This window comes from Pocillopora damicornis, chromosome 5, assembly GCF_964200805.1.
Source record: "Pocillopora damicornis chromosome 5, jaPocDami1.2, whole genome shotgun sequence".
In the NCBI taxonomy this organism is placed as follows: domain Eukaryota; kingdom Metazoa; phylum Cnidaria; class Anthozoa; order Scleractinia; family Pocilloporidae; genus Pocillopora; species Pocillopora damicornis.
In genome coordinates, this window is record NC_142674.1 from 6,204,746 (window position 1) to 6,232,428 (window position 27,683).

The 27,683-nt window shown below is 37.7% G+C and overlaps 2 protein-coding genes across 2 annotated transcripts; one reads left to right on the plus strand and one right to left on the minus strand.

The window, feature by feature from the left end:
* Positions 1-3,448: 3,448 nt before the first annotated feature.
* LOC113682967 (vesicle-fusing ATPase) lies at positions 3,449-24,250 on the minus strand. The gene is made up of 32 exons (XM_089207966.1): positions 24,050-24,250; positions 22,929-23,028; positions 22,407-22,446; positions 21,652-21,727; positions 19,925-20,012; positions 19,190-19,247; positions 18,691-18,746; positions 17,727-17,780; positions 17,155-17,189; positions 16,383-16,455; positions 15,860-15,929; positions 15,338-15,379; positions 14,974-15,051; positions 14,639-14,681; positions 14,159-14,195; positions 13,260-13,337; positions 12,550-12,600; positions 12,074-12,113; positions 11,663-11,737; positions 10,904-11,091; positions 10,529-10,624; positions 10,088-10,133; positions 9,169-9,279; positions 8,906-9,039; positions 8,476-8,542; positions 7,678-7,757; positions 7,186-7,320; positions 6,801-6,862; positions 6,110-6,161; positions 5,174-5,229; positions 4,747-4,802; positions 3,449-4,315 (listed from the first exon to the last, which is right to left on the minus strand). The coding sequence occupies exons 1-31, from the start codon at positions 24,145-24,147 to the stop codon at positions 4,781-4,783; spliced, it is 2,241 nt and encodes a 746-aa protein (XP_089064092.1). The 5' UTR covers positions 24,148-24,250; the 3' UTR covers positions 3,449-4,315; positions 4,747-4,780.
* Positions 24,251-24,316: 66 nt separating this feature from the next.
* On the plus strand, positions 24,317-27,683 carry LOC113682993 (protein deacetylase HDAC6-like). The gene is made up of 3 exons (XM_089207968.1): positions 24,317-24,657; positions 25,773-25,986; positions 27,340-27,683. The coding sequence occupies exons 1-3, from the start codon at positions 24,586-24,588 to the stop codon at positions 27,402-27,404; spliced, it is 351 nt and encodes a 116-aa protein (XP_089064094.1). The 5' UTR covers positions 24,317-24,585; the 3' UTR covers positions 27,405-27,683.

Sequence of the window (27,683 nt, forward strand, 5' to 3'; positions counted from 1 at the left end):
AGAAAGTAATCTATAGAAATACAGGGCGTGAAATTAATTTTTTTTTCTGATAGCCACTTGGCTACTAAATTCATCAAAGCGGTAGCCAATTCAAAAAAAGTTGGCGCCATTTTGAAAGACAAACAAAACTTTTTTTTTACGCTGTCATCGTTCTAGAAATTAAGTAAGGGAAAAGATCTTTAACGTGCTGCTTTAACTATACCTCCATTTTAGCTTCAGGTTAAAAAAGAGATGGAAAACTTTAAATCGCGGGCTTTGGATCTGGTAGGTCTCCTTGAGAGCTCCTGAAGTTCTTGAGCGGACAGTAATAATCGGACAGTTGGCTGTAATCGGACACCTGTAGTCGGACATTTGAAGCAGCCAATCACACTATGTCCACTCAGCTAAATTTACCAATCACAGAATTGATTACAATAACCATGGCAACAACCACTCATCCAAAGAAAAAACAGGGCAATTTCCAAAATGGAAGAATATTTAACTAAAGACATTGTCTTTAGATATTTGGAGATATTTGTTCTAGGTGTATTTGTTTTTTCGGAAATTGAAATGGTCATGATTAATTGGTAAAAGGATTTCTTGTCGCTCAATTCTGTCAGTAATCATAATCGTGATAAATAAATCGGACTCCCGCTTCGCGGTCGTCCGATTTTGTTTATCACTCGTACGATTACAGACCGAGTTGAACTCCACTCGGTCCTATTACCATTAAAAATTAACTAATAGTTAAATTGAATTAAAATAAATGTTATGATTTGTTAAACGAAACACGTGTGGATTGTTGAGTAGATATTGCAAGACAATAAAAGATGACTCTAAAACGACTATCACTTTGCTATTATAGACTTGTCTAACAGCAGATCATAATACAAGACGACAAGGGAATAAATGTCAAGTTCATTTATGACACATGCGTATTTTGAGCGCAGTATTTCTTCTAAGTCTTTTAGTGGGAAAATTCACCACATTTGAATAGATGTTACTTGCAAAAAGAATTTTAAAAGAAAAAGAACAAATGCGCATGCGCACTTTAAGCGCGCATGCACCACATTTGAACAGCCCTTGACTAAGACGTTTTTCGAAATCCAATAAGACCACCAAGCAGCATTTACTTCAGTTTTCCTTCGTTCCTTTTACAGACGATTTTCAGTTCTCACTCGTTGCGTTCCGAAATGAAACTGCTTCGTCTGAATATATCCCTACTTTTACCTGGATCTCACTGTGCAGTCTGTTGACAATTTGTATTGTGATTTTTTTTCTCTGTAGTTTTATTTGGTTAAATTAAATGTGTTCAGTAAAGAAAAACTTTGGCTCAAACATTTACTGGTGGAAATCATTTTAATAGTTTTGTTTTGAATTCAGGTGTAAACATTCGCTAAACCCAGGGTTAGAAGTTTCGTAGACAACAGACTTGTGAGACCAGCTGACTTAATTCGTTGTCAAACTAAACGTTGAACATACTGTTTGGGATGTTACCCTTTATTCCTCCTTTGCATTTCTTGATTTGAAGATTATTTTCAGCTCTATTTATGACGCTTTTCTAGAGGTCTAGAGGAAAAGACGGAAAGAAATTGTAATAAATACACGCCCACCTACCCCTCCCCTAACCCGATGTTAAGCCTAACTTGTTATCAATTGACTGTTGTTGAGTTAGGGGAGGGGTAGGTAGGCAGTTGCCCAGATACTGATATTGATTCAAAATTATTGGTTAAGCTCCTCGTGCTTACCGTGATTTTCTTAGCAAGACACAATTTGTATTGCAGCTTCCTCCCTTGGACTGATGGGATACTAGTGTATCGCAGGCTCAAGCGCAGGTTACCCGCAAAATTTTGTTAGGTTTCCTGACAGTTTGCTGGCACACACCCATACTCGTGGATGGACTGCACTGTGAGAGGAAATCAGGTGTCTGGTATAGGTAGATTTTCAAGTGAGTGTCCAAGGTAATCCTCTTAACAAATAAGATTCAAAACTAAATTCAATCGCGACTTGGTAACAAGTGTTTTCCTGTGTTTTAAGAAGTTTGCTTGTTTTTACTCAGTGTTTTCATTGGCTCGTTGTGATATTTACCTTTCCGTTGATTGGCTGTTGAGATTACTTTGGTTTTGGTTCTTACCTTACTCAGTCGAATTTCGCCAGAAAAACGAAACACAATGACCCTGTCAGGACTAAAACCCAAACCCCCCTCTGCTAGTCCAGCGCAAGATTTACGATAAGGGGAAGTCCTTAGAACATTTTTACGATCCCCTTTTCATTTATTCTTTAGTGGAAATTGAGAGTCAGGGAAATATCAAGAGCGTTTCAACCAATATAAAGGTAAGTTGTTATATAGCAAGGTAGTCTTGAGGTAAATCCTTGCCTTCTGATTCTGATTTGCCATATGGACCGCTTCCACGGAAACGACTAAAAGCCCCGAAGTTTTGCTATCGCAAGTGGGTAAATTCATAATCGGCAAGTTTAGCCCGAGCGCCATGTAATTCGGTCAATCTTCGGTCAATCTTCGGCCAGTCTTCGGTCAGACTTCGAGTCAGTCTTCGAGTGCCATGTAATTCGGTCAGTCTTCGGTCAGTAATAAACACCTTTTAACCTCGCTTGCTGAGCTGTACTAAAGAATAGTGGGCCTGGGTCGTTTTTATACGAACCAGTTCAGCTCGGTCCGTACAAGAACGATCGAGAGCCAAGTTTTCTCAGTAATGCCCGAGCAAACGAGGTTAAAAAGAAGTTAGTAGTTTGTGTAGTGTGATCGTCCGGGTGAGTGTAGTTCTGAGAAGAACTGTTGTTGGTGACTTGTTGGTGAAAAGAAGTTAATAAATATTTGTAGTACAAAAATAAGTCGAGAAAAAAAATGAGATATGAGGAAAAAAGAGATCAAGGTATTGATAATAAAATATTGTCGCTCTTAAAGTCACGTGGTTTAATGAGTCAACTGCTATGGCGGTTTGCATTGAAGAATTTTCTTACACTGTTCAACATGTATCAGGCTCTTGCTCCATGCGAATGTCTTTAGTTTAACTTTCAAGTAGCAACAACGAAAACAAGAACACTGCATCTCTTAAAACATATTCAAACGAAAGAAATTTAGCATCAGAGAGACAACCTTAAGGCTCTCGATTCTGCAGTCACGATGAAACTCAAGCCGGTCTTGACAGAACTGACTATACCCAAGGTAATAACGTTGAAAAGGCACATTTTTTGGCCTAGGAGAAGCTGGAGAAGACGCTGAAATGTCTTCTGGTTCATAAGCTCTTTCCACGTGCGAGAATTATCGAAAATGTTAATACTAATTTTAGAAATAATCTGCAATTCAGATGGTTCTCTCAAGAGATTATATTTGTATTCTCTTGGTTTTCCGACTTTCCGAGAGCGGCCCGAACATTCTCAATAAAATGTTCGGTGAGTCGGCTCGTTCAGTTGTAAAACGTAGCAAGATGCGCACATAAGACCGTTAAAATATCATTTCAAAGGGAATTTATTGTAGCATGCACATAAATTTTAACAACTAATTAGAGTTAACCGACAACTTAGAATCAAGATTAAGTCGTATTTGACTTCACCATCACTGGGGTTACTAAACCTAATAAATTTTCTTATTTTCGCATATTTTACTTGCTATTAACTCTGAAGATCGTATATATTAAACGTGATGAAATGAGATTTCATTCCTCCAGTGTAAGGACAAGGTAAACACCGTAAAATTTATCACAGACACACAAATATATTCAAATTATACCTCGCTTTGATTAAAATCAGAAAATTACGGATTATAGAGAGACTTACTCTAAAAGTGCATTTTACAAATCGTACGTAGTTGCATGCTTCACTTAATTTTCTCCTTAATTTTATATAAGAGATTTCAAAATTTCAAAATACAACGCAAAGTGTTTTCCAAGAAATATGTAATATGTATTTGAATTTGTTGGTATATGCGTAGATGGCTGGTCACTTCCTGTGTAGTAATCAAATTTTAACTTGTTTCTCTTTCTAACAGTATAATAGAGTAATTTTCAATTAAGTAACAAAAGCAATCCGGGATTGGTTCGTTTTAGCTTTACTCCGCCCTGGGATTGGCCTTGGAAATTTTCGCCAACCTTTCCAACCAATCACTACTTGATTTTTCGTGTTTTCCCGCCGATTTGATATTTCGTTGTCTGTACAAGATTTTGGTTTTGGTTGTAAGACACTTAATCGAAGAGCACGCTTTACGAGAGCTATTCAACTGCTGTAGCTGACTGTCCTGAATCAAATGTTACACATGCACAGGATTCGATCCTCAGTGTGGAACAGAACTAACTCTCGAATTGCTTGGAACAAAAAGCATCTGCAAAACAAAGGAGTAACATCAAAAGAGAAAAAATCACCTTCGGGTCTCACAGAGGTAAGGCACCAGTAATTAACAATATTAGTCGAGGTTAGTTAGTAAAATTTCAACCAGCTAACCGGCAGGACGGGCGTGATTTTGGTGAGAGGGTACTCAGTATTTTCTTGGTGAAAATCAGAGCCGCCATATTCGATGTTTACAGCAGCGGAAGAGTCAGGAGAGAAATAAATTTTTATCAGGGAGGTGAGCGACACTCAAAAGAGGGTGAGGAGAGAAGTGGGGCAGTAGCAATCACCGCTCTCCCCTCCCCCCACCGTCCATTTAAAATCTGAACCAAACATGGCCGGTTGGATTAACAACGGCTAGCTTGAACCGTTAACTCGCCCGAGTAAGACGCCTATAATGCATGCTAAAAGCCAGCTAGAACAAACCTGCAGTCGTTTCATTTTTGTTGATGGTCTTGCATTATGTCTGTGGGCCTCTTAGGCTACAACAAGAAAAAAGGTTGACTTCAGCTTCTTGGAACTAAAACATGTGAAGATCATCACATTTTGGAGGATACGTTAGTGTCTCGTCGGGCAAAATGACATTTTTTCTTTGCCCATAGTAGCCACAAGTAATTTAATAAATTCACTCTTACAGTTGATACTTTCTCAGACTTTGAATCTACTACCTCGCTTGCTTTGAAAAACGAAGGACTACGCCTTGATAAAGACAACTAACTTTGAAAGTGCTTGAAAAGTCCAATTGTGAAAAGACATTCTTTGCATATATAGCCCAATTTATTCCAGAAGAAACCTCAAACGCTACCATTAAAACAAAGCTGGCATACGCTAGATTTAGCGAATCAGTACTCACCAGTTTTCGTCTTCCAGAAGACATACAAATTTATCAACTCGGTCCCGCTTGACAGTCTAAAAGATGAAACAAAAAAAAATTAAGCTATCTGTATCTGTGTTACAGTATAAGAGTACAAGAGTATTTATGCTCTACCAAATTTACCTTCAACATCCTGGCCAATCAAAACAAAACAACAAAATATCTGTCCAAACTCAAACGCGAAAAAACACGAGTGAACTAGTTACGATTACCATACGTTTTAAATTTCACTAGTTTAAACCCTTAGAGTGACCAGCTTCTAATTTCTCCTTTTAAAGTCACCCCTGAATCACACGTCAAGGTCACGAGAATAAAGGAAATGATCACGAACTAAAGAAGTTCTTGATTGTAAAACAAATTCTCCTTGTCAGAACCTCAGGAAACTTATAGAGAATAGTACAGAGATTATGAAAACTGATGCTAGGGCGTACAAGGTTTTTAGACCGATTTCAGGGCGAAGTGAATCACAACCAAAGCAGTTCCCGATATTCCAGTCATAATTTCCTAACAGAACAATCATTTTTTAAAACTCTCTTAAGCTTATTTTTGAAACTACTCTATATGCTGTTGGAGCGCTTTTCGATTACGCGTCGTAAAACCAAAGCCAAAGCAAGAGCCAAAGAGGACTGAAAGTAAAACCGACCAAACTGCCAAAGCGCGGGAAAACGCAGGCGACCAGGTCGTGATTGAATTTAGTTTTGCATCTGATTGGTTGATAGGGTGGCGCAAGTTTTCTGGACCAATCAAATAGCGAAGTAGAGTAAAAACAAAGTAACTTCAGATTACTTTCGACACAACTGAAAATTTCTTTAGCAGCTAGTTCACATTCTCTTCAGTTAAACACGGCATTTTTAACTTGAGAAAGGTAAACAAACACCACAAATCTGAATGATGATACGAAAGGGGCAACTGTACCTGAACTGCCATTTCCGCCATCATGAGTAACTTCTTTATTCCAATACAGAGTCTGAAAATAGATTTAAATAAACTGAGCATACCAAACAAAGTAGACAAGCAAATAAATAATTCAATAAATAAATAATTACTAATTATATGATAAGCTGCATCCTACACGCAGTTTGATTGGTTACGATAAAATGTTCAAAAAAAATGCGCGCGCCGTGATTGGTCAGAACGAGTTCATTATATTTCCATAAAGCACGCGCCTTACGTCACACGAGTGCACTGTTGAGATATAATGTACGCAGCCTACGTTATCGGTACGAGCGCGAGAAATTCACAATACACTTTAGAGAAGAAATAAAAAAAACTTGGTCCTCGAGCATCGCTGAGTTATATAAGCACTTGGGAATTTTTAAGAACACTCGAGAAGTGCGAGAAGCACTGTTAAAATATTAAATATGAAATAAGAAAAGAAGGTTGCTGAAGTGACGCGTGCTATTTCCTTTATTTCGATTTTTTTTCCTAACAAATGCTTAACCTTTTCACCCTAACATCAGTATGCATATTCTCCATACTGTTTCCAATACATTTCCTAAGGTGCTGACAAGGAGAATTTGTTTAAGCACCGCGAGCTTCTTAAATTGGTGATCATTATTAGTAAGGAAACACAAACTGTCATAAATCCGTTGTATATCTAGCACACCTTCTCTGGCCGATGTTCTTCTCAATTTGTTTAATCTCATCATCCTCAAACAACTTTGATTCCTAGAGGTTGGAAAAACAAGAAATTAAAGGAAAAAGACTTGACGGGGCTCACATCCATGAGGTAAACAGTGATAATTTCAAATGAGTCGCCACCTTAAAGAGTTTTTCAGTAAAGCTGACGTTTCGAGCATTAGCCCATCGTATTTTGCTTTGACGAGGTGCTAAATCTCGAAACGTCAGCTTCAAAAACTCGTTACGGTGGCCAATTTACATCATCAACTAAGTTGATAAAACAAAATCATCTTGTTATACCCCTTACCGACGTAGCATCACAGTTTCTTTTCAAACCTACTCCCTGTATTTTGTAATTAATTTAAACAAACCTGTAGCACTTGTTTGAGTTGGTCTGCGGACCAGATTGAGGGCACATGGATTACAGTATTAAACGCTTCCACGATGCCCATGGTTTCCAATACATCTCGGCAGCTGGTTGTTCCGATCACAATCAATTTACGACCCTGAGAGAAAAAGAAGTAAAAAAAAGCGTCATTTGTAATTGCTGCTGCTCTTATTGAAAGCGGTCTAAATTTGGAAAATCCTTATCAAAATGTCTTAAACTTCTCATTGCCGCGTCTTTCTCGTCACCATTTTCACGGCAAGTGTTCATATAGTGGTTGTCAATAACCGCTGACGACGAAGTGTATTACCACCATCGCTGTTATCCTCGCTATCACGAAATTATCCGAAAACTATACGAAAATTATCGTAGAGTACATCGTTGCTATCTCCGTCGTTATCGGCATTTTCGTCGTGATCGTCGACAACCTAACGAGAAGTAAAACCTGGAAGGATGTGAGCATAGTAGGTTTACAAACCTTTCTTAGCTTTTTCTTGAGCAACACAAGTAGAGCTTGAAGAACAGTGTTTGAAAATCTTGGCCCAATAGCAACATAGTCTGAAAATTAATGAATTCACGTAAACGAAGCGACGTAAGGGAACATCAATCCAACCAGAAAAGATGTTCTTACTAAATATAGGTTAAAAAAAAAACAGTGGAACACAGTATCATTTAACCCTTTAACTCCCATGAGTGACCAAGACAGAATTTCTCCTTACAATATCAATACAAAATCAACCAGGTAAGTGATGAGAATAAAGAAAAATATCGATTTGGGGATAATTAGTTGATCCAAAACTCAATTCTCTGAACGAACATCATAAGAATTGTATGGTTGATAGTAAGGAGAATTACAAATTTGGTCTGTGAGTGAAAGGGTTTAACCAGGTAAAACAATGTGAGTGAGATAATAAAACCATCCTCCCATCGTTTAGATTTTATTCTTTCAAGTACCCTTTTGTATACGTGACAAAAATTAAAAAAAACAAAACAAAACAAAACAACCAAAAAATATCGATAATGATAGTGAAGATAAAGAAAATAATTTTAAAACCCTTTGTTCCCTAAGTGTGACTAGCATCTAATTTCTCCGTACAATATCACCCCTGGAACAAACACCACGGTCCCGAGAATGAAGGGAAATGATCACCGGCAAGAGAAGCTCTGTACAGAGAATTGTATGGAAAGTTTGCATACTGGGGTGTTAAAGGTTAGGGAAAGAACTGTGTTAGTCGAGTTCATTGAATGGGGTAAATTCAACAGCTGGAGAACGCACCTAACAACCGCTCTATGTCATCCACGACGATACAGCTCAACTCCGATTTGTCAGCATCGTCAAATATCTAACGTCAAAAATCAAAGTATTCCAAAACAGAAGAAATCGTTACTATAAAATGGCCCTGGACATTACTGTAGTAACAACAGTACTTCAGATAACGAAACTAGAAAAACCAGACCGATCTACGTTTCACAGACGTCATAGCATTTTATCGGTTGCACAGTCAGTGTAAGTGAGTCATGAAGATCTACTTATCAGATGTTCAACTCATATTATTCTTTGGCCATTCAGTTCCTAATGGCATAATCCCAAATCTTTATGTTTTGTATTAAGAATTCGATAGAATTCATCAGAAATCTACAAGGCCATTTTTGGTCTTCAAAATTGGCTGTACCAATCCTCAAAGGAGTATCAGTGAGATCCTTACCTTTTTAATGGTTTGACATTTTGCGCTTTCCACAAATCCGATCATGTTTTCTGGTGTGCACAACTTGATGAAAGGGAAGTCCGACTTTAGAGCCAAGTGCACAGCGAGGGCCGTCTTGCCACATCCAACAGGACCTGCCAAAGAGAGAGTTTTGAAACATGATTGCTGAATGCGGTCGTTTCACCTACGAGTCGTTTCGCATAACTCTTAGGTACTCTTTTTCTCTTTTGTTTGTTTTTTTTCCCCATATTTTGGGTACTCACCTTCTAACAGGACTGTTATTGGGGAAGTGATGTCCTGAGTTCGTGTTTGTTGCAGCAAAAGGTCTCCATCATCTATTATCCGCTGAATTTGGGTACCCCACCGGACAATTCCTAACAAAATAAGTCAACAGAGATTAGCACATAGTGAGTCTAAGAAGGATAAGTTAACTGACTGAATTACAGATTGACTCACTGACGGACGACAGTATCTGACAGACACAGTGACCGCGTAACTGAATGACAGATTGACCGGCTCACTGATTGGCTAGTTGACTGAATGATTCACCCAACGACTGACCGATTAATTGAAAAAAGGAGATAAGTTTCTTAAGAAACTGTTGTGCTGCGTCGGTGGGAGAGTATAACAGGTAATTTAGTGCTAAATACTGAGTTGAAAACGTAAATTGACCACCGTAAAGAGTTTAAAGGCTGACGTTTCAAGCGTTAGACCTTCGTCGGAGCGATGGTTAATTAAAAGACTTGCTGACTGATTGACTGACTTATGACTCATTGACTGAAAAACTGGCTGAGTGCGCGAGTGAGAGAGGAAGGGAGTGACTGACTGGATGACTGGCTGAATAAATGAGTGAATGATTGATTGATTGAGAAACTGAATGACTGACTGCATTAATCACTAAATGAAAGCTACGTTGGTTGACAGTACGATTAACCCCTTACACCCTAACATCAGTATTCATATTCTCCAAACAGTTGTCTATACATTCTCTAAGGTGCTGATGAGGAGAATTTGTTTAACATCAAGAGCTTCTTTAGTCGCTGATCATTTCATTTATTCTTGTTACTTTTATGTCTGATACAGGGGTGATATTGTAAGAAGAAATTGGTTGCTAGTTACTCTTAAAGAGAGAGTTAAGCTGCACAAAATCCCCGCTGGAGATTTAACTTCAAGTAGACTCACCATTGGCGACATACAGATCAAGATTGTCGTCAGAGGGTCCAAATGCCTACACGTGCAACAGAAAACAAAATAATGGAAAATCATTTAAAATAATATATCGACATGAGAAAAAAATTGCAACGAAAGACATTATAACCCCGTTTATTTCCCATACAACACCTTTTGCTTGGGCAATATTCCCCAACCACTACAATCACTACAACATAACTAGTCCGACTGAGCGTCCTACATGTAAGTAAAACCACCCAAACTGACTAAAGCGCGGGAAAACGCGGGCGACCAAGGCATGATTCGTGCTAGTTATCCATCTGATTGGTTGAGAGAGTGGCACCAGCTTTCTGGACCAATCACAGAGCGAAGTAAAGCAAAACCCATTGCCATCTAAGATTATTTTTGACACTGAATTAAAAGTTGCACTACATATCTAAAATATTCATTTACCGGTTTGATATCATTCTCCAGAGCATGGTAAAAGTCTTCATGCTTCACAACTATCTTCTCAGCTGCTTCAGGATCGATCTCGAAATTATTCTTGAGCTGTGAAATGAAGGAAAAAGGATAATTATCTCCAATAATGTCCCTGGAAGTTTACCGATCGACACTGCTGTCGTGTATATCAGCAGTTGGCCCTCGTTTGGGCATGCTTTGTTTGGGAAAGTAGTGGAATCTTTCCTTAAGTCATAGACTTTTGTGATAAGTAAGTTTTATGATAAAACCTAGTCCACGATGCATTGCTTGCTGAAGCCAGTTCGTTGCATAAGTCTCTACTGAATTCTCACCGCACAAAAACTATCTACGAAAAGTCGCTTACAATACCTGAATGAAGCGGTTCATGGCAGTGGACTGTGCCGCTCGCACCAGTCCCTCAATCTCTGCCCCGGTGAAGTTCTTTGTTTGGACGGCCAAATCAGCCAGGTCGACATCTGCTGCCAGTAACTTGTGTTCTCGCATCTTTGCTGTGTGAATCTCCAGGATTTGTACGCGTCCTTGTTCGTCTGGTAGGCCTGAAGAAGAACCAACTCATGCTGAAACAACGTTTTGAGGTGACTATTGTAGACATCTATCGCGCAACTCTAAAAGCATTTTCACTCAGTAAAAGAACACTTATGAGATACTCACAGCTTCTGTTTCAAATTGAGATTGAGTGCAAGGCCTTGGAAAACGATGTCAATTCTCAGACAAATTTGATTCTTTTCCACAAAGTTTCTCACGTGATCTCATCCCGAAAGTGCCAGGTTAGCGTCTTTGAACTTGAATACGTCGTATTTAAGATTGAATTTTTTTTTTCAGTTTATTCCATGGGAGGGTGGATGGATTCCGAGTTTTTCTAAAATCTGACTATTATTGTTAACGTCCTTTCCGTTACTGTCCCGTTTTCGGTTTACTAAATTCATTGTTGCTCGTGAGCAGAGCGTGGAAGGCAGAGGGCATGTTTGACGTAGCCTCGTGGTTCACGCATGAGCGGTAGAGTGTCAAACGGAAACGTAAAGAGGATCCATCACAACTGTAGGATGCCTTTGTTCCACAGGATACAGCTGCATTGCACTTGAATGAAGATCGTTGTAACATACTTACCAATCTCAACTTGAACCTCAAGTCGTCCAGGTCTGAGTAAGGCATCATCGATGAGATCTCTTCTGTTTGTCATGCCTTGAGCAACGAAACAATAAAACGTCAAATATATCCTCCCGATAAGCAGACATAAGTGTCTGTAGTTTATAATGACTGCCTTGGCAAGTGAAATTATCAAATATAAACGTCTCATGTAGAAGACTTATGACTCATGTGTCACGTGTCACGTGTTACGTGTTACGTCTTTTGTCTTAAGTCTTATGTCTTATGTCTTATGTAGAAGAATGGAAATGGCCGTGCGAAAAGAGACGTAGGTACAGTCCAGGTAACTGAGGGAGGGGAGAGACGGGGAGAAATCTTTAAAGGATAAACATCACTTCCATAGCGTCCATGAATGAGATTAACGAAACTTACCAATGAGAAGAACGTTATTAAGTTGTTCCACACCATCAATCTAAAGCAAAATTAATAGTTAACATAGGGAAAAGAATACAACGGAGAGAGCATCGATTTTTATACAACGATCTGTACACTTAACGATCACGAAGCTGATACATATAACTGAACCTTAATTGTATTTTGTTTTTTTTGGCTTCCTGTTTATCATTGTGAGAACCGCAACAAACAGAAAAATTGTTAATTGTAGATGGCCTCCATCCACAGTCATATCATGTCGAGATTCCTCAGATACTCGAGCATTCTAAGTCTATCAAATCATTCCCGCCTAAGCCTGTTTTGCGCACTCACTCTTTTGGGGGGAAAATCTCGTATACACAGTAGAAAAAACCTCTTATCAGGACGTAAAGAATCTATGGGGCACATGGATTAGTGTGCTTTTGAGAAAATCTGTTTCTGAAGAATTTTATTGAGAGACATCAAAATCTACTCACCTTTGCAAGAAGTTGATTTACAACTGAGTCCTGCACTCCAGTGCCTCCGCTCTAAAGTAAGAATATTAAAAAATGAACAATAATTCATTGCATACTTAAATGTAACACGGCAATTTTTAAAATGTAATTGGTTAGGAAAACTCACTCTACCCTCTCAACCAATCAGATGCAAAACAAGGAGATATGTTGAAGGGCATTTTCCCGCGTTTCGGGCGGTTTGATTGTTTTCACTTTGAGTTCTCATTAGGCACTTGTCATAATCCCCTTTGTTCTGATTGGCTGTTGCGGTTATTCTGGTTTTAGCTTGATGACTCCTGTTATTACTTATAACATTTATTCACCAAAGTGGAGGTAAATATCCACCTCCTCCTCTGATATGGAGTTGACTAATTATTTTAGCACATACCATATAGAAACAAAAATATCTTTAGTTATGTCAATATATCGAAAAATGGTCGGAAATCAAGCTCCTGATGCACGGGTTTGTCTATTCGACAGCTCAGAGGTGAATAGTACTTGCTAATCACTTCCGAACTGGCCGATCAGCAAGCACAAAAAGCACTATTTACACCGGTGGTATATACTAATAGCGCATCTAGCCTAGTTAAAAATATCTCACATATTTAACAAGGCTCGGTCTTTTCTGTCCTAAGAAACAGGAGCAGCCATCGATAAAAAATAGAAATAGTTGAAAAGATACTAGTACTTACATTGTACATGTACCTTGACTTGCAAACTGCATCAAACTCGTCAAAGATTATAAGATGAAGTCCGCTGTTATCACCAAACTGCAAGGATAACACAAATACTGAACAGAAGTCCCCTTAGGTAACTTTGTCGCTCCCCTGTCTCACAGTTGGTTGAGAGAGACCCGTCATTATCTATTACCTGAGGGGGAGGGGGAGAAAAACAAAATTTACCTGATTCCTCATAAGGCTCCGTGACAATATTATGACCCCTCCTCCCCCTCATTGGCAGTCAACTGGCAGTCAAGTTTCTATAGTTTCTCCTTTATACTCTTTATACTCAGTTGGCGACGGCTGATCTCCCCTACGTTCCCCCTGAAAACCATTTGATAACACCCTCCCCCCCGAAAAAAAAAACCTTCAAAACACCGGCCCTAGGGTATGGATGTTAACCGCTTCCTAAGATTATAATTTTACTTACGCTGGAGCAGCATACGGATAATGGGAACTTTGACAGTTACTCTTGATCCTATCGGGAACCCTGTGCTTTCTCGGTACGCGAAAAAATACCAATTCCTAACATGAAATTTCTCATTGGAAGAAAAGGCTCTTAACCTCTACCTATATGCCCAAGCCGACGACTTATGTTTCATCCTTTGCCTAATCATTTAACTCGGGCAAAAGAAACCTCATAATTGCCTGAAACTTTTGTAAGAAACAATCTCGTCCCCGATTCCTTTGGGTGCATTGAACCCCAACCAATTCCTATTTTTCTATAGAATGCTCTTCGTTATTAAACTGGAGAACACTCATTTACGAAATAGTCCATAACGGAACCCACAATCTTAATTACCGCAAAAACCGTCATGGAAGTTTTAGAAGAAAAGCCAAGAGCTTGGAAAGCAGTTGCGACGGCACTGTACCTTTTTCTGTTCCTCTTCAGCCTCTGCAAATAGCTTTCTGTAAATAAAATATGAACAAGCTTAGTTATTTCATGGTGACTGGGTTACAGTTTCGTTACACCACATGTGCGAACTGTTCATCTGCGACGCGAGTATTGAAATTTCACATGTTTGGTAAACACATACGGCTACTCGAGAAATTCCGACAAAAGAATAATTTCATTTTTCAGTCGATGTCTTCCTGGCGTTGCCGTTCTGGCCGCTTACAGTCCTTTTCTGTCGGTAAAAGCGCTAATGCCTGCGCATGTTGAAAACCTTGGTCCATTCATTATCAAATTGGCATTTTGTAATCTTTACTAATCTTTTCCATCTTCAACTATCCCAGATCCTCTTTAATTTATTTTCTTTACTTTGGTGTTCTTAGTGTTTTTGTTTTGCAAGTCACAGAGAACGACTCCTAGAATGCACATTACAATGTCACGGTCTCTGCTCTTTTCTCACCTGATATTGGCTTCCGATTCTCCAACGTATTTATTGAGAACCTCTGAAACAAGATCGCAAGTTAAGTCAGAGCTTGTAGGTAGACCTCATTTCGATTTGAATAATGAAGAGGGCCAATCAGAAGAAAATGAGAAAATGGGAAAATGGAAAAATGGAAAAATGGAAAAATGGAAAAATGGAAAAATTGGAAAAATGGAAAAAAGAAAAAATGGAAAATGGAACAAGGTGTTTAATGAGCGAGGGAAAACGCAATTTAGTTACTAAATCAAGACTTCTTCTAGTTGTAACACAAGTTGGTCGAGAGTATCAATTAGCCACTATATAAGATACTTCACCTGGTCCACTGATAATCTTAGGTTCCCTTGTGTTTAACATCTTGCCAATTTGCCGAGCCATCAGCGTTTTTCCAGTTCCTGAATTTGCCAAGTTCCGCAGTTAGTTACTACGGTACTTATAAATTAAACTTCTTACTGTTCAAACCCCAGAATAATCAATCACTGGCGAAACCATTGAGAAACGTTTGAATTTCACCCTATAAGGATTCTACGATATAAAGTCGTTTAATGATAAAGAATTCAAATCAAGCAGCAGCCATTACGAGCATCAATCTCCTAAAAATCAAACACGCTTATAGGTGCTCGAGTTTTTGATTTTCCACAGTGTGACAGCATATACACAAGAAATATCTGTTAGAAATACCTGGCGGTCCATGTAGCAGAATACCCTTGACATGTCGAAGTCCTGAACAAAAATAATAAAAGGTCGCAACGTGAATCTCGCTATTGGTTATTTCCTTGACTTTGATTGATCGTTGGGTGAATACCGCTGTCCGCTGGATAGCGTTATCCGCGCATTGAACAACAAAGCCTGGTATTTATTTTCCGTTCGACCGTTGAATGTTCACTCACGCTAACAATTCACACAGTTTCCTAGTGCTACAATCCATACCCCACCATTCCCCCCTCCCCCCAAATTAATGCACTCCTCTCGCGGATCCTGCCGTACGTGTTGGACTCTGGACTGATATACGAGGTTTTAACCCCTTATACCCTAAGATCAGTATGCATATTCTCCAGACTGTTCTCTTCCCATTTCCTTAGGTGCCGAGAAGGAGAATTTGTTTAAGAGTCATGACTTTAATCAGTGATTCAGGGCTGATATTGTACGGAGAAGCTCCATTATCCTTTTACTTATTACATCTAAAGCTCTTGGTGTTCTCACCTAATTTGTCCACGACTTCTGGGGGGAAAAGCCTCGTGGCAAAAGCTCTTCTTATAATGTTAGAGAATTCCTGTTTGCAAAAGAACAAAATGACAGAAAATACATGTATACAGCGTTGCCAGGTGGAAGGAAAGCAAAACAAACTGTCATCAAGCATTTTATAGGAAATAAGTGTTGACTACAAGTAGCATGTACCCCTTGACTCCAAAGATCTAAATACAAATTCTCTTTACTGTCTGCCAGACATTTTCTATCACTCTAGCTCTGAGAAGTTGGTGTCAAATCCGACAATACTCCTTAACCGACGTTTTTTTTTCTGTCTTCTCATCAACCTTCCGCTTGGCAGTGTGGTGATATGGTGAGGGGAAATGAACTATAGGTCACCCCTGAAGTGAGAGGGTTGTAGCCACACTGTGTTTACAACAGATCGTAGTTTCTTTATCGTATGCAACTTGACATTTTGTTGGGTACCAGTTGAATGCAACAAATTATTTCCATAGACATTAAAAGTGGGAAAACACACCTTGTCGAGGCCTCCAATTCCCAGCTTTGTGAAGTCCCAGTCTCTGCTGATAATGGACTGTGTTGCTGCTTTTCTGAAAATCAAACAATAACAATATTATCCCTACACACTTCAAAAGTATAAATTAAAACTTAGAAATGTCATCCCCACTAAAACCTTCACATCCCTAGTTCTGTTTTACCTTTAAATCCCAGATCAAATTTGTATTTCTCCTCAATGTCAACAATACAACACTTATAATATTAGTTCAGAGAATTTATTATTGGATCAACTCATTATCCCCCAAATTGATATTATTCTTTATTCTAATCATTTATCTGGTTGATATTGAGTTGATATTGTAAGGAGAAATTTTGTTTTGGTCACTCATGGGAGTTAAAGGGTTGACTGGTTCAGCACTTCTCCCTTCTACAGTGTGACTGCATCCCTGGTAAAATAGTTCAGGTAAATTTGGACTGATATAAACCCTCTAAATCCTAACTTCAGTGAGCATATCCTTCATACTGTTTCCTACACGTTTCCTAAGGAAATAACAAGGAGAGCATGCTTAACAATTAAGAATTTCTTAAGCTGGTGTTCCTTTCCTTTCTACTTATGACCATAATGCTTGATTTAGAGTCAATACTGTGGGGAGAAACTAGATGATAATCACTCATCACTCTAAAGGGGATGACAGGTTATGGTGAATGCAATAGTCTCTACTATTATTGCTCAATGGTACGTCATGTAAATGTATTTTGAAGTGTCACTCAACAGTGCTATCTGCTCTTACCCTTTGGCTGTCCCTGTCAGATTCAACATGGAACCCTAAAAGAGAAGACATTAAATTCATGTTACAGGTCAAAATCCCTTCTTTCCTTCATTTTCCCTGGGTATATCATCACTGATAGTCTTTAAACAAAGAGAAGGGCAAACCTAACTAGATTTAATTCAGTTTAAACTTCAATATTTATATCACTTTCAGTGTTTAATTACACTAACTGTACTTAACCTGCATGCACCATTTCATTGTAATTTGCAAAAGTTCTCTCATCTGTGGTACAATGTACATCACCCTGCCTCAGCTAACTAGTAAATATCAAGGTGATATGTTGATGACTCACTGAACCTATGCAGACCTTGACAGACTGGCTTGCAAGTTGATGTCAGAAACAAGATGATACAGGTAACTGGTTTAAAGGCTGAATTGCATTGTGGACTTCAATAGAGATTTTATTAAGAAACCACAATATTACTTATAAATCATAGGTTAAATAAGGAAAAAGAAAATGCTGTAAAATTGACAAATGTCATAATTTAGCTCTAGTTATGTTATAAATGATATCCATAAATATTTCATATTACCTCTGCTCTTTCAAAAAGCACATGGGTATTACTTGTTATGAGACCCATATCAACCTATGGTATGGAGAAGCAAAAAATGTATAGTACATTGATACGGGTCGCAAATCAGGCTGCATATACACCTCAAGTTGATGTAGGTCATTCATTGTTTTCATTATCCTCTAATTCCTATTAGTGACCAAGACAGAATTTCTCTCATACATTGTCATAACAATATAAAGCAGACTGACAAGAGATTAAATTAAGAAGAATACTGATCAGAGGATTATTAGTTGATCCGATACCAAATTCTCTGATCCAAAATCATAGGAATTGTTAGCACAGACATTAAGGAGAATTTCTAATGAGAACATGGGAGAGAAAGGGGTTAAGAATGAAGGAGCAGGAAAACAGTTAAAGTATGGGTGCCAATGGAAAATTATCCACATCTGAATGGAAACAAAAAGATAGTGTGGGCCATCAAAATTTAGCCAAAGAGTACTGAGTATTAAACAGAGAATTTCCAAATCTCTTATACACAGTAAACACCCTGGTTGCTATTTGTTTGAATAATAATTAGATACTTTTGACTGCATGGAAGGGCAACAAAGGAAAATATTTGGCTCTGGGTCATTATAAATGGACCAAGCAGAGCAAAGCCTGTGCATCATAACTGGAAACCAAATAGTAACCCAGCTGACCTAGCCACAGTCAGTCAATAGCCACTCCATCACAAGTGTTTTTTTTTTCCCCCCTGGTCCTGCTTGTGCTGTTAAGTACTGTATGGCCCTCATATGGAGATTTATGCCTCATGTTTTTCAATTACAATTTCAATTTTTTTTTCAATTACATTTCAAACAGGCAAGTGCAGGTCACATAACGACAACCATTATGGAACTGTGCAAATTCATGTCCTACTTTAAAAAGAGTATATCACATAAAAAATGTCTGGGACATCTATGTGACAGCACCATAAAGTACATACATTTGTTCCTTGAGAAGCATTATTCTTGGCCCCACCAAGAAGACTGACATCAATAACTTGAAAAAAAGAAAAAAATCAAGCAAGGTTTGATCAAATTGAAAAAAATGCAATAATCAGAGATTCACTGTAAGTAAAAGACTGGTCCATTGTATCTCCATAGAATTCACAAATTTCTTCTCCTTAAAGCAAGGAGAAGAAATAAACTTTCCAAGTTGAAGTGAGTCAGAACATTTAATTTCCTCTCATCCATTTATTTCTCCTAGATCTCTTAGGATGAAAACTAAGTTTCACCAAGAAATCTTGTTGCAGGAGATAAGTGTAAAGTAACAGAGAGAATATTCTCCATGTAAGTAAGACAAAGAGCCATTACACTTTAACCAATGAATTATGGTTGAAGCTGGAGTATTATGTGATCTTCAGTATCACCAACATTCCTCTGAGGGATAAAATGAAAAATACAGACTGATGAATAAGACCAATCATAGATAATTCCACTCACCTTCCATACTTTTTACAACAAGAATGAGGTATTTCTTGTCTTGAAAAGAAAATACAGCCTGTTTTATCATAAAAATTGTCATCAGTAAACAATTGTCACAATCAAAATTAACAATAAAAGAAACACAAGAACAGAACTAAAATAATTGATAATTTTTCATCAGAGCTGAGGTAATGTGAGCTGCCAAACATCAGTTTTTGAAGGTTAATAACAACCACTATCACTAACATTGACAGAGGTTAACACACATCTAAGCATATACCACACAGAAACCAATAAAATTAGGTTATTTCTGTCAATAGACAGCCAAATGGTCAGAGATTTAACTCTTGACATGCAATTTTATCCCCTTTGTGGCTTGATGGTGAATAATACTTACTTACTACTTTCTGACCAGCAGCCCATAACATTTTTCACCCCTGTGGTATTATACTTATTGTATACACAGAATATTATTTTCACATACTGACTGGTTAACTAGTAAATAATTATAAAAAGGAATTCAGGGGTATCAAAGTATTTAAAGTAGGCATCAGACTTAGCAAAATTTGGTGACTGTCAAAAGTTTTTCAGGGGCCAAAAGGTAATTATTTTGAGCAGAGTAAACGGCAACATGTTATCAAGTAGCTTCAGGACAAAACTCTGCAGTTACTGGCTTGTTTTGAAATCCTTGTAATATTTACTGTGTGCTTCATTAAACTATTACATCACAGCCTCAGACTAAATGCCATTTACCTGCTGACCAACAGAAAAAGCCCGGTCATAAAATAAGTGTGTAAATTCCTCTGCCATTTTGTTTGTATCATAGGCATCTTGGTTACCTCTAGTGCAAGAAAAGATGAACAACATTGAACCTTTCAACCTCCAGAGGTGATTAAGATGTAACTTCTCCCTATAACATCCATACACCATCCAGTAAACAGGTAATGAGAATATTCAATTTGTTATCTTGATCTACACGTAGCACCAAATTTTCACCATTAATTCACAAGGAAATGTGCAGAGGGAAGAATTAACAATCAGATCTTGGGAGTTCGAGGGTTAACAATTACAAGTTTTTGTGTCAGGAAGCCTTCATCAAGTCAGGAAGCTTACAGGAAACTTGGAATACTCCCTAGATAGGTTACAGAGCAGCTATCAATAGCTTCTTAAGAGCTCTCCAAACTTTTCAAGTGCTTCATCCCTTAAAAACCAGGTGATATGGGACAGGTGTGGACCATGTATGAATGTGATATGGGATAATCTATGGGCCATATCTGGGTTTTATATAGCATTGATATGGCCATATGAAACCCACATATTGCCATGTATTGCCTTTCCATTGTCTTCTCTATGGGAGAGAGAAGTTTTTAACAAAAATCCATACTGGGAACAGCAGGGGTGCCTATTAATCATTTCCATTTATGACATATGGATTGTATTAATAAATATTAATACAACCCACAATGTACTGCTGACGGATGAAACAATTGTTTCACCACATTTTCCATCCTGTTATTACAATAAAAGCTTCCACCTCCTAATTTTGATCATTCGCATTATAACATGTTTGCTGGATAACATATTTTAGGGAGAAAATACATGGTGGTTATTTCTGGGATTTAAAAGGTTAATATAAAACAAAAGATATTATCGCTGGATAAATTTTAATATTCGCACGAGTCAGCTATCCTGGGCCACAAAGAAGACCAAGATGAAAACACTGCAAAACATGTACATGTTACAAGTCTGTAACAACAGTATAACACGACAGTTTAGTTTAACAGGTGCATTCAATCTAGCATGGTGTCTGGGCTCATGAGACACAAGCAGTTCTACAAGCAATTCAAGCCATGCTTCTGCTTCATTATCTAACTTAATCCCTGACATCCTAACATCAGTATGCATATTCTCCATACTGTTCCCTAAACATTTCCTAAGGTGCTGACAAGGAGAATTTGTTTAACAATCAAGAGGAACTTCAGTAGGTGATCAGTTCCTTTATTCTCCCAACCTTAATGTTTGTTTCAGGGTGATATAAAAAGGAGAAATCAGATACCAGTCACTCTAGGGGGATAAGAAGAGTTTAAGAATAATTCCCTCTGCTTGTCTTCCAACTGCTCTAAGTGCAGGTCATGTTTCACTGCACAGCTTACTAAATTGAAAATTTTGTTGAACTGAAATCTTCCTGCTGTATTTGAACCCAGAGATACAAGAAATATCTCACTAATCTGGTTTTCTCAGTCCCTACTGTATGTCACAGAACCTTGTATGTTTTCACTCCCATTTAAAGCCCACATGCTTTGCACTTGGGCCATAAATCAGAGCAAAAAAAAAATTGGTTCTTAACAAACAGTACTCACCTTGCAATTAGTTAAAGTAAGAGATATTTAATATCCTTCACATGAAAAACAAGTAGAATAATCGACATGGATGTACATAATGTTCTTGATGTAATAATCATAGTTAACAGGAATATTTACTTGGCCTTCTGAAGAAAATCTGCTTCAAATGTAATATTTGACAGGTATGATCCTTCACCAAATCTGTATGGAACGACTAGAAAAGATATTAACAGACTAAAATAAATACATTTTCATCTTTCAACCCTAGTGATAATATAGTGAAACAGGTTTTGAAATCAGAGGCTTGAGTTTGTAAAAATTCCACTCTCTTGACCACTTCTCACAGATCTGATGATTTTCCTTTAGTACTCCATACATCAATTTAAGGCAAAGATTGAATATAAGAGTAAGTATTTGAAAGTTCTTTACTTCTTTCCTGTTCCGAAAATATTTGAAATCTTTGTAATATCCCTGTGTGCCTCTGTTTTAGAAAATTCAGTGGGATGCAAATCTACATGTAAGTAAATAATTATATTACAGATGAGGCAGCAGGGTTGTCATTAGAAGATGTATAATCTTAACTTAGTACACAGCTGAAATGAAATTATGCTTGAGTAACAAGCATAGCATGTTGCAAAGCAAAAAGTCCTTCAAGGGGCTCTGGGGATTACAACTCCCCTGGAAACATTTTGAATTCAAGACTCTCTGAGATATGATTTAAAGCATTGCAGGAAATAATATTATTTGAGTAAATTTTTCTAGCCAGACATTAATGTCAGAATCAGCTTAAAAATATTTTTTTTCTATCTTTGATCACAACTCAAAAAGTATCTAGCTACCAGCTTCTAATGACAACTGTGAAGTAGTGAGAGGATATCTCAGTGATGTCTTACCATCTATGATACTGTTAAGTGCTACATTGGTCCACTTTCTCTGAAATTGTAGTAAAGTAAAATTCAAAGTCATAAATCTCAAAATAAAATCAACTTTGTCCTTCAGCTGATGGAAGAAATAATATTATTCTAAATGCATCATATGATAAGCAAACAAAAATCAAATTGAATTTTTTTTCCCAGTGATTGAAAGATGTAAAAAATGACAAATCCACCAGAAAAATGAAACAAATACAACACTGTTAGTATTGAACTCTCTCTGAGAGACATTTAAAACCATTTCTTTCAAAATTAGTTTGAATTTTTAACCCTTTCATTTTTAGGATTGACCAAAGGAGAATTTCTCGGAGCAAACACAGAGAATTTTCCCTTAGAAAGGTAATGAGATGTAAGAGGAATACTGACAAGACGATAATGTTTCATTTACAGATGATTCTCAGGGATAAGATCCTGAGAAACATGTAGCAAACAGCAAGGTGAGTTTGAATGTACATCTTGAGAGATGTTCGTGAAGTAATTTACCTGGACAAGACTGAATCCTACAGAACCTTGTGGAACATCCTGTGATACTTCTATGGTAAAGATGTAGCCTTGTGGAGCATTGGTCCGAACCTCAACATGTCTGACAAAAAAAGAAAAAAAAGATCCATTTTAAACAATAAAAATAAATTGAAATGACTGGATTACATGTAAATCCTACAGGGAAGTTATATATAAACTGATTTTGGAGTACAGTGATAAAGCACAACTCACCGAGATTTCCATATAGCCCTATACATCAAATTGTGCTTACAGTTATTTGACAGAGGAAATCAATGGTGAATACAGCACTTTATCTTTAGGACTGAGGTTTTATTTTAGAATACAGTGGGGTTATGTGGAGATCTTTCCCACAGCACACCAAAGAGTTTTCAGTATCAGTCCATAGAGCATTAAATTGTGATATCAGGGAGGGATCTATGGTTGTTTTGATTCAAAGTTGTTTCTATACAAGTCAATTCAAAACAAACTAAAGTCAATTTAATACAACAACAACAACAAAGTCAATTCGATACATTGAAATAGTTGATCTGATACATGTAGAAAGTGACTTTGAGACAACATCAGTCATTTCAATACAGAGTAGTGAAGAATAATTGAGAAGTTTTTACTTTCTACAACCATCAAATTGACTTTGTCTACTATCCTCATCAGAAGGTCTCTAACTTCATTCCTCCGGGAAGATTTAGATTTTTTTCTTTGACCCAAGCTTGAGACATTGTGACATGTTTCTTAAATAGATTAATTTTGTAAACTCGATCCTCCTGGAAAAGGCTACCGTAATGTAAAAATATACCGATTTAATCACTACAGAACATCCCAAGCTAACACTAGTACTATCTCGCGGACATAACATTTCCGCTTTTAGTTTCTACTCGCACTTTCGACTTTCGTTTTGAAGAAAAAAATTTAAGGAAGATTTAATCTTAGCCAGCATTAGTAATTTCAAATGTTATTGTCTTTAAACTATATAGAAATCAGAGCATTCCCCATCTTTACGAAATCTTTCCCTTTTGAAAACAAATATTAGCTGACATCGGCAAAAGAAATCATACAGGCATCAAGAAACTACACGTCACAAGAATCACAAACTCGACACTCACTTGACTCTGTCGCGACTGAAGTCATTCTCGTTCACCACAAGACAATTTGTTAAAGACAATTTGTCAGATGGACATTTTATCACTTTCATTCGGACCATTCTGTCGGCAGGCAAGAGTAACCTTTTCACAAAATTTCAATTACCTAAAGGAAGGCCGCCATCTTTCTACTAACTCTTGTACCCAGCGATATCGGCCTTGTTTGACAGAGACTCGTTCCAGTATCAAAAGACATTTGGTCAGCAGTGAATATCATCTACAGGACCCCCTCTGTGTTATTTTCACAAAATTTGCCAGTCGATGTTTACTTCCGGGTAGGCAAATTTTCACGCTGTGGAAAGAAGGTTATTCAAATTTTGATAAAGCGCATCGGAAGTACAACCAAGAAAATCAAAACTATAATCTGTTTGTCTGGGGTAATAAAAATACAGAGGCTGAAATTGTCACATGCTCTACCCAGGCTCCTGAGGAAGAAAGCACAGACTTAGGTGCGGTTTTAAAAAATTTTGACACTTAGTTAATGTAGCTAGTCGAAGATCATGGCTACAGGAGGGTCAGACGCAGCAGGATTCGTTGCTGTTGAACCGAAGAGAGACTGCCCGCACGTTCAGGTTCGAACTGAAAGCGTTATATATTTGTTAAGCGCTTCGAAGATCTGATCACAGAAATCTTCAGGGTTGACAGAGTTAGAACCGCGCGCTTTAAGTCGTCGATCTCTATTTTTTCGGTTTGGTGAAAAATTAACGTGTCTCAACAAGCGGAAACGCTCGCCTTTGCTCGAGAATATGTCACCAATGCCAAACATATTCATAGAGTAAGTTCGATTATCGCAGTTTACTGTTCGTGTTTGTGAACAGGGTAAATCTGTCGTTTGGTCTTAATGGGAGGATCGATGGAACAGAGATAATACGGAGAACCGATTAAGCTCATGGCAAAATCTGCCCTCTAAAAATATTCAAATATAGCTTATGTGACTTTACGTTCAACAAATATTCCTCTGATCTAATGCAGTCAGTTGTTAAGATTTGACATTTTGCATTTTGTCCAGCTGTTTAACTCAAACAATCAATAATTTAATTTATTTTAAGTCTCTGTCTTTCTTCACATCGGCTAAGACTAGTGGTCAAGAGCCTTCAGTCAATCTTGGAAGTCAGTGTGCCCCAGTGGTTGCCTGTGGGCAGATCATGATCATGACTGAATATCCTGGGGGTCACTCCTACATTGCATTATTTCTGAGTGCAACATCATTTTCATGAGTGGCAAGTGGCATCTTTTCACATAGGAAAAAAATGCAATGAGCCAGCGACTGCCAAAGTTCTGCCAGCTACTTGATAACATGTTGGGGATTCCTCTGGTCTAAATGACCATTTTTATAGTCACCTACTTTTGGAGAGTATGATGCCTATTTAGAAACATTTTGAAACCCCTGACTGAGGAGTACATGAAGTTATTAGTGAACTGTCAGGGAAGGCTAGTGAATTTCTGGCTGGGGAGTGGGTGAGACAGGGGGGTAGGATAACATGTTGGGAGAGTCAAAAATTTACTGGTGGTTGTTTCATATCTTAGGAACTGGCTAAGGTCTGGCTGAATGGGCCACTCAGCTCGACAGAAAATGTAACGTTTGACTGTTTGCCAATGCAAGGATAACAAAGTTTCCTCAGCAAAACTCACTTCTTGATACCTGCACATTAAATTGATATTTGAATTGTTTGTCTTTCTCTTATAGTCATTAACAAGTGTATCATCACTCCACGTTGACTTGTCCAAGCCGTGTGGGACATGCAGTAATGTTGGCGAGAACTGGTTATGTCTTGTATGCTCCTCTGTCTTCTGCAGTCGTTATGTCAACTGTCACATGGTGGATCACAATTCTGAATCAGGACACCCAGTGGTTTTGAGTTTCAGTGATGTGAGTGTGTGGTGCTATGGCTGTGACTCATGTAAGTGATAAATGATCATTTAATGTTTTAATTTCTATTATTAATATTATGATAATGATGATGATGATTATTTTTTAAATTATGTCTGATTGTCCTGGTAAGAATAGTCCTGGAAAAGAAAACACCATTTTACAGTTGTGTACTGAGTTACCAGGCCTTTGATTTGGAGTGAGGCTGAAGGTGACCTTGTTGTGATAGAGACCACTATCTAGTTAGCAAATTGATAACAAAGTAATTTTCATATGAAGAGCAGCAAGGTTTGTATCATAGCAAGGTCACCCTCAGCTCACTCCTGTTCAAATGCTTGGCAACCAAGCACACAACTGTAAAATGGACTATTCTGTCAGACACAATAACTAACATTTTTACCGGTAATTTAGTGTTAACAACTGGGTTGAAAACGTAAATTAGCCATCGTAAATTAGCCAAAGGGTAAAAAAGCTGATGTTTCGAGTGTTAGCCCTTTGTCAGAGCGATTAGACCCTTCTGACGAAGGGCTAACGCTCGAAATGTCAGCTTTTTTACCCCTTACGGTGGCTAATTTACATTTTCAGCCCAGTTGTTAACACTAAATTACCTGCTATACTCTCCCACCGATGCAGCGCCACAGTTTCTTAATTAGAAACTTACCCCTTTATTCATTTAACATTTTTACAACCAAGCAGACTTGTCATAGGAAGATGAGGATAGCACAGTGGTGAGAATGTTCAACTCCCACTGCTGTGGTTTTGATTTTGATAACTGGACTTGGGCCACATAAGGGTTGAGTTTGATGTTGCCTCTCATCCTTACTCTGAGAATTTTATCCTAGGATTTACTGCCTTTCCTTCAATCACAAAACTAAACATTGCCTAGACACTGATCAGAGTCTTAGTCAATAGATACACCTTATCTGATGGCTTGACATGGTAATATGCATGGATATTTTTGGGAGTTGCATGGTATTTTCATCACCCCTTTAAGTTTAAGGAAAAATTCAAACAACAAGCAAATTGTCCACTTGTTTTACATGTTAAACCATAATTGAATAGAGGAATTATAATTCCACTATTATTTCATTTAGTTGCCCCACTTTCCCTCATCCTAATGTATTATGTGTTTAACCATAAAATACGAGATTTATCATTCTCCTATTATTTGATTTTGTTGCTCCACTTTTCATCTGTATTTTTGCCTTCTTCCACATCGTAATACTGCTACATATTTTGAGCGTTCGGTTGCCATAGTATGGTAAAATGGCATACTAGTAATTATAAGTAATGTGGTCTATAAGTTAAAGATATTAAGCTAAAATTTAAAAAAATCTAAAATTTAAAAAACAATACAATTCTTATTGAATATAATTTCTTGCAGATGTTGCCTCTCCACTGCTTCAACCAATAATAAAAGCTGCTCAGCTATCCAAGTTTGGCAAGTGAAGAGATAGTAGTCTCCTCCACAAGGAGCAGTCCATGTGCTCTCTTTGAAAACCAAGTTCTAAGTTGGCAAGTTATCGTTGCTGTTTTGATATTGACAGATTCTATCTGGCTTATTCGTATCTAGATATGAGTTATATTTATTTATTCAAGTCAATGATGATACAAGATAGTGTCACTTCAATAAGTTTTCATCAGTAAAGTATGCAGTTCTCCCTTAAAGAGAAAAAAATTGAAATGTCTCTATACATGTGGAGAAATAAAAGGATGACATCTTGTTGA